The sequence below is a fragment of the Palaemon carinicauda genome, chromosome 34 (genome assembly GCF_036898095.1).
Source record: "Palaemon carinicauda isolate YSFRI2023 chromosome 34, ASM3689809v2, whole genome shotgun sequence".
NCBI classification, from domain to species: Eukaryota; Metazoa; Arthropoda; class Malacostraca; order Decapoda; family Palaemonidae; genus Palaemon; species Palaemon carinicauda.
In genome coordinates, this window is record NC_090758.1 from 68,690,613 (window position 1) to 68,698,295 (window position 7,683).

The 7,683-nt window shown below is 35.3% G+C and overlaps 1 protein-coding gene across 4 annotated transcripts in view; it reads right to left on the reverse strand.

Annotated features, from left to right (window-relative positions):
- Window positions 1-442: 442 nt before the first annotated feature.
- The window catches only part of LOC137626442 (uncharacterized), a 911,866-nt gene continuing 904,625 nt past the window's right edge, over window positions 443-7,683 (reverse strand). For all 4 annotated transcript variants that reach the window (XM_068357436.1, XM_068357433.1, XM_068357434.1 and 1 more), the window contains 4 exons: window positions 7,029-7,171; window positions 5,900-6,059; window positions 5,188-5,394; window positions 443-764 (listed from right to left, as the gene is read on the reverse strand). In XM_068357436.1, the coding sequence (XP_068213537.1) occupies window positions 734-764; window positions 5,188-5,394; window positions 5,900-6,059; window positions 7,029-7,171 (541 nt within the window). In that variant the 3' untranslated portion in view covers window positions 443-733. The remainder of the gene's footprint in view (window positions 765-5,187; window positions 5,395-5,899; window positions 6,060-7,028; window positions 7,172-7,683) is intronic.

The window sequence follows — 7,683 nt, forward strand, 5'->3', positions numbered from 1 at the left end:
CATTTATGATGAGCTCCACTATTACATATTACTTACCATCACCTCAACCATCTCCGTCAAGATCACTTAAATAGATTTTGCTTTCATTAATAGATAATAGACAATGTTTAGTGTGAATCTTAGTACATTCAAGTTTTGCTATATTTTGATAAGAATATGTCATTATATAAGTCATACACTAATTTGTTAATTAAAATATTAATTATATATGAACAATAGCACAAAAGAAAAGTTTTGAAGATATATAAAAGAAAAGAGAACAAACAGTAGAATGAACATAGTAAAAGTTTCCAAAAACAATAGATTTTTGTGAAAAGATATTAATTGTTCCCTGACAATTTAATATATATATATATATATATATATATATATATATATATATATATATATATATATATATATATATATATATATATATATATATATATATATAAAATCCCATTCCAATCAAGAAATGACCTCAATGATCTAAAAGTTATCTAATCATTATAAGAAGTTGGTTAAACCTGAATCCTTTAGTGACAGATTATGAATTAGAATTTGGTGATTAACTTTTCGACACATTTGTTTCACAACTATAGGGTCAGATGATATTGCACTTCTTCATTTTCTTTTTAGTTGAAACCCCATGGATCGCCAGTCGTCTTCATTGCTGTATGACTCTCGTTAAATCAATACTGCTCCATGATACTTATTCGCCTCAGGGATCGTCATCATTTTCTCTCTATTAGAATTACACAAGGAACATCCCTGCATAAGTCATCCTACCGAGCAAAGAAGAAAACACCATTAGGAAATAGGCTTTGGTTGTGTGCAATGACTCAGCAAAAAAAGCTAACGAAATATGGCATAGGATATGATGAGGAAATTTTTTTTTTTCTAAAGAGAAAGAAATAATGAAAGTGAAAGAAAGGAGAATTGAAGCGAGCCATAAATACTGATATTCAAACAAACATAATCAGATATTCTAATCAAATGATAATGAGCAGAATAATAAGAAAAAAGTGAAGATAATAATTATGTGGAAATTGCTCTACACATTAACACCTCTCTATCATCCACACAACGACATTCTCTGGAAATGTCTCTGATGCCATTAATGAAGATACAAAGGAATATCAAGTGATCGAATGAGGAAAAAAAAAAAACTATTATTATTATTATTATTATTATTACTATCCAAGCTACAACCCTAGTTGGAAAAGCAAGATGCTATAAGCCCAGGGGCTCCAACAGGGAAAAATAGCCCAGTGAGGAAAGGAAATAAGGAAATAAATAAATGAAGAGAACAAATTAACAATAAATCATTCTAAAACAAGTAACAACGTCAAAACAGACATGTCATATATAAACTATTAACAACATCAAAAACAAATATGTTATAAATAAACTATAAAAAGACTCATATCCGCCTGGTCAACAAAAAAGCATTTGCTCCAACTTTGAACTTTTGAAGTTCTACTGATTCAACCACCTGATTAGGAAGATCATTCCACAACTTGGTAACAGCTGGAATAAAACTTCTAGAATACTGCGTAGTATTGAGTCTCGTGATGAAGAAGGCCTGGCTATTAGAATTAACTGCCTGCCTAGTATTACGAACAGGATAGAATTGTCCAGGGAGATCTGAATGTAAAGGATGGTCAGAGTTATGAAAAATCTTATGCAACATGCATAATGAACTAATTGCACGACAGTGCCAGAGATTAATATCTAGATCAGGAATAAGAAATTTAATCGACCGTAAGTTTCTGTCCAACAAATTAAGATGAGAATCAGCAGCTGAAGACCAGACAGGAGAACAATACTCAAAACAAGGTAGAATGAAAGAATTAAAACACTTCTTCAGAATAGATTGATCACCGAAAATCTTGAAAGACTTTCTCAATAAGCCTATTTTTTGTGCAATTGAAGAAGACACAGACCTTATATGTTTCTCAAAAGTAAATTTACTGTCGAGAATCACACCTAAAATTTTGAAAGAGTCATACATATTTAAAGAAACATTATCAATACTGAGATCCGGATATTGAGGAGCCACCGTCCTTGACCTACTTACAATCATACTTTGTTAGGATTCAACTTCATACCCCATAATTTGCACCATGCACTAATTCTAGCTAAATCTCTATTAAGGGATTCACCAACCCTAGATCTACATTCAGGGGATGGAATTGATGCAAAGAGAGTAGCATCATCTGCATATGCAACAAGCTTGTTTTCAAGGCCAAACCACATGTCATGTGTATATAGTATGAAAAGTAATGGGCCAAGAACACTACCCTGTGGAACACCGGATATCACATTCCTATAATCCCTATGGTGCCCATCAACAACAACTCTTTGAGATCTATTACTTAAAAAATCAATAATAATGCTAAGGAACGACCCACCCACTCCCAACTGTTTCAGTTTGAAAACAAGGGCCTCATGATTAACACGGTCAAAGGCAGCACTAAAATCAAGGCCAATCATACGAACTTCCCGACCACAATCAAGGGATTTCTGTACAGCATTGGAGATTGTAAGAAGGGCATCACATGCTCCAAGGCCTTTACGAAAACCAAATTGCAAACTAGGGAGTAGATGATTACCTTCAGCAAACCTGTTAAGACGTTTTGCCAGAAGACGTTCAACAACTTTAGATAATATGGGAGTTATGGAAATTGGGCGGTAATCAGTGGGACTTGAGCTACCACAAACACATTTACATAGAGGAGTAACATTACCAATTCTCCAACTAGTGCTAAAAGCTCCTCTTCTTGCTAACTTGCGCAAAATAACAGATAACTTTAGAGCTAAGAAATCTGCTGTCTTTATAAAAAACAAAGGAAAAATACCATTTGGGTCTACACCTCCATAGGCATCAAGGTCCATCAACAGAGCTTTAATCTCACGAGATCGAAAAGCTAAACTAGTTAGTTTAGCCTCAGGAAAACAGGAATGAGGAAGTTCAAGTTTTTCATTACTCTGTTTACTGTCGAAAACATCAGCCAAAAGGGTTGCCTTTTCCTTTGGACAGTGAGTGACTGAGCCATCTGGTTTGAGTAAAGGAGGAACTGTTGCATCTACACCAAAGAGTGCAGATTTAAGGGTAGACCACCATTTATGTTCCTGAGTTGTACCAGAAAGTGTTTCTTTTATGGTTAAATTGTACTCCTTTTCAGTTGAGGCATAAACTCTCTGAGCAAAAGCTCGAAGCTGAGTATAGTTGCTCCAGGTCAAATCTGATCTGTTACCCTTCCAAAGAGGATAGGCCTCCTGTTTCTCCAAATAAGCACGTCTACAATCATCATTGAACCACGGTTTGTCCTTCACTCGGTACCTTAGCACACGAGAAGGGATACGCCTATCAATTATGTTGACTAGATTCTCATTCAAAGGGACAACAGGATCTGCACTATCATATAATTGTGACCAATTCAAGCACAAAAGATCATGCAAAATCCCATTCCAGTCTGCTTGGGATTTCATATAAATTTTACAAGAATATGATATATCAGGGACAGGCTGCTCAGTCTTCACTAATAATGAAATCAAGGCATGATCAGATGTCCCGACTGGAGAACCAACCTTACTAGTTATAACGCCAGGGGAGTCAGTGTATACGAGGTCCAAGCAATCACCAGACCTGTGAGTAGCTTCATTTATGATTTGCTCACAGCCTGATTCAGAGGCAAAGTCTAAAGCTCTTAAGCCATGGCGATCGGTAGGAGAGATAGAACTTAGCCACTCCCTATGGTAACCATTAAAATCACCAACAAAGACAAAAGAAGCCTTTCTATCATCTTGTATCTTAGCCATAATGGTAAGAAGACAATCGAAGATAGAATCATCTATGTCTGGATTCCGGTAGATCGAACACAAATAAAAGTTGTTATGCCTGCCACAAACTTTTATTACATGAATCTCATGACATCCACATTGATAGCAGGACTTATGAGAAGCAGGGTACTCGGTCCTAATATACACCGCCATTCCCCTGGCCCTAGGGATGGCATCACGTTTCAACATTATTGGCTTCTTAAAACCAGTTATAAGGAGCTCAGATGAGTGCCTCATATTAGAAACCAAAGTTTCTGAGCACAAAAGAATATCATACTGTCTGGACGCAACTGTAAGGTCTTGGATATTTGCATGAAGACCACGAATATTGCAATACAGAAGACGACATTGACGAAATCTAGGACGTACTGGTCCCGGATTTCGCTCAATGTCTCCAGACAGCATAAGAATTAATAGAAATAAAAAAGAGACATCATACTTAAAAACTAGATTAACAAGAATTATAACAAAAACAATACGTACAGAATTATAAACAAAGTGATTGATGATACCCATAGCCTATAGTAAAAAGTCGGAAAAACTGGTCAACATGGAGGAGCCAATACACCATGCAAGGCTAAATACCCTCCAGGATAGCCACTTCAACTGAAGGGAGGACAGTAAGGATGGTTTTGAGAAGAAAAAGAATCAGAAAAAGGAAAAGACAACCTCTTGATAAACCACCAGGCATCCATGGCCCTTCTATTAAGCCTGCCCAACACACCATTTCAAAAAAACAAGAGGAAGGGAAAAAAAAATAAGATAGAATAGTGTGCCTGAGTGTACTAATAAGAAACAAATCATAGACCGAAACCAAAAGAAAAATAGTTTGGAAACTTGGCTTACAATGAATACAGATTAGTTATCTAAGCTCATCACCTGCTGAAAGGTTCAAAACGTTGGTTGAGAGAGAGAGAGAGAGAGAGAGAGAGAGAGAGAGATATGAAGATGATGCCTAAATAGCGTGACGATCATTAACAATTAGACCTATGATATAAAAAAATTACCCGATTTAATAAAATAAATCAGTTTTTTAGGCCCATGGTCTGCTTAAAAGAGAGAGAGAGAGAGAGAGAGAGAGAGAGAGAGAGAGAGAGAGAGAGAGAGAGAGAGAGAGAGAGAGAGAAGCCTAAATACAATGAAGACCATGAAAAATATGACCTATGATATGAAAAATTACCAGACCTAATAATAGACATTACTTTTTCAGGCCTATAGTCTCTGAGAGGCTTAAGACGAATGTTAGAGAGAGAGAGAGAGAGAGAGAGAGAGAGAGAGAGAGAGAGAGAGAGAGAGAGAGAGAGAGATAAAAATCGTACAATACTGATGAAGAAGGAGAAGAAAAAGAAGAAGCAAACTCACCATCCAACATATCCACATCCGGTGGATTCCTTTGCCTTAAGATGCATCTCTCTAAGTAAGGCTTCGTCATCTGGTCGTTCATCTTCTCGGAAACAGATGTACTGTCTCACTCTGACTCCCTTCAAGGAATTCATCATTGGGAGGAGGAAATCCCGAGGACTCCTCCTCTTCTTGGAACACCAAGGAAAGAAGATTGAAGTGAAGGATCTGTTGGGAAGAAGAAGAAGGAAAAGAAGAAAAATCGGATGAAATGAATGGAAAGGAAAAGGAAATGATGTCGATGATATTTTTAATTATTGTTTTATTGACATCTTGTTTTGTTAAGATAAATAAGTGCCTCCAGACACACACACACACACACACACACACACGCACCTTCACGTACACAGTATTGCAATTAATTTTTAATGATCCCAAATAGGATATGAATTGAAAATTAGAATAAACTTTTAAGTAACATTTGAAAAGTGTACAAATTGATAAACTTATTTCTATTTCTATAGTAATTAATAATTGACTATTTCTATTAATAGGCCTATGAGATTTTTCTTTCTCCAAATCTGATGTCGATTTAAAGTCTTGTTTCAAATAAATTTTTCTGTTCAATAAATTAATATGATAATTATATCGTCTCTCTCTCTCTCTCTCTCTCTCTCTCTCTCTCTCTCTCTCTCTCTCTCTCTCTCTCTCTTAAGGAATGATGTGTTCTCACCTCCTTGCATCCTGTGGTTGCAATGCCCGAAGGATGTCCCCAACCTTCTCGATGTCTTCTTCCTGGACATCGCTGACCAAGACATTGACTCTTGGATCCCTCATCAAGAAAGGAATTGGGTGACTGACGCTGCTGACATCCTTGACACTAAAGTGAATATCTGAAAGAGAAAAAGGTTTAAAAAGAAGAAGAAGAAGAAAAACCACAGCAACAACAACTTTGAGGAAAATGAAAATCACAACCAAACATTTTCTATCTGTTTCTTTCGTAAGATTTTGAAGGAAAAGACCAAATGGGAATAATGATAACTGAAACAACGAATTTAGAGACGAAATTACTTAAGTTTGTGTTGATGTGTGTGTGAGTTAATCTGTATGCGTGCGTGAGTCAATGTCCTTGTGTGCGTTAGTTACTGTGTGTGTGAGTCAATGTGTGTGCACGAAAGCATTGTAGCATTTATCATATCAAGGGATGACATCAGTCTCCTCATGATACACTCGCATTGAGCACCGTATAAAGAAACACAGCCAATAATAACTCAGCTTCATTGGACAATCACAATATTATTTATCGAGAGAAACCTTTTGGTTGTTGAGATCAAATGACTCCGCCCACATTTTTGTAGAGAACCAATCAGCGCAGAAAGAAGACGGAGTCAGGAGTAGCCTTGAGTGACTATCACTGTTCCCGATTCTAGTTTCCACCTCATTACCATCATGATCATTACTACTCATTACTGTCACCATCATTAATATCATTATTTGTGAAATCAATAGTGACTATAGTGATGTAGTGATGTCACCTTTAAACTGAATCATTTCCTTTTTATATAAAAAAGGAAATAAATGAAAACAGCATCGAATGCTTTTAAATTACTTCAAATCAGATGAAAATAATATTGTTCTACTTTAAAAAAAAAAGATACTTGATTGAGCCTTGAATATAAAATTCTCAATATATAGAGCAATAATGATAATAATAATGATAGTTACAATAATAGAAATAATGATAATAACGATATTAACAGAACGAATGACAGGAATGGGATAAGGGGAAGAAGGCGAGATATCATAAAGTCCCTCATAGGAAAGGAAGACAGAATTGCTGTCATCCTTCATTTATAACTCACCTAAAATTTCAATCTCTTTTGTCTCTTGCAAAGATTGACAGAAGGCGTCGAGGCTGACTTGATCCGGAAGCCTCACAGAGAGTTGCTTCACATTTGGAAGGATTTGAAACGTTGGGTTCCAGATGCCTCTGTAAATCTCACAACTGTTCCAAAGAGAAGAAAAGAAAGAAATAGTTATTAGATTCGATCGGGAATTTTATTAAGTGGAATGATGATGATGATTAAGATGATTAAGGAGACGATGACGATGATAATGATGATGATAATGATGATGATGATGATGATAAGAATGAAAAGTAAAAAGGAATAATTTGGTGGAATATTGAAATTTATATCATCTATAAATGAGAAGGAAAGTAAATTTGAGACTTTTTTTATAATGAATCTAATGATGACCGTGATGATGATGATGATGATGATGATGATGATGATACTAGTAATATAAAGGATATAAACTATGAGACTCAAGTTGAGGGTTGTGGCAAAATTTGTAGCCTAAATATTCATGTCTGTCTTCATTTCTCTTTAAAACTACGCTTAACATACATATATATATATATATATATATATATATATATATATATATATATATATATATATATATATATATGTGTGTGTGTGTATATATATATATATATATATATATATATATATA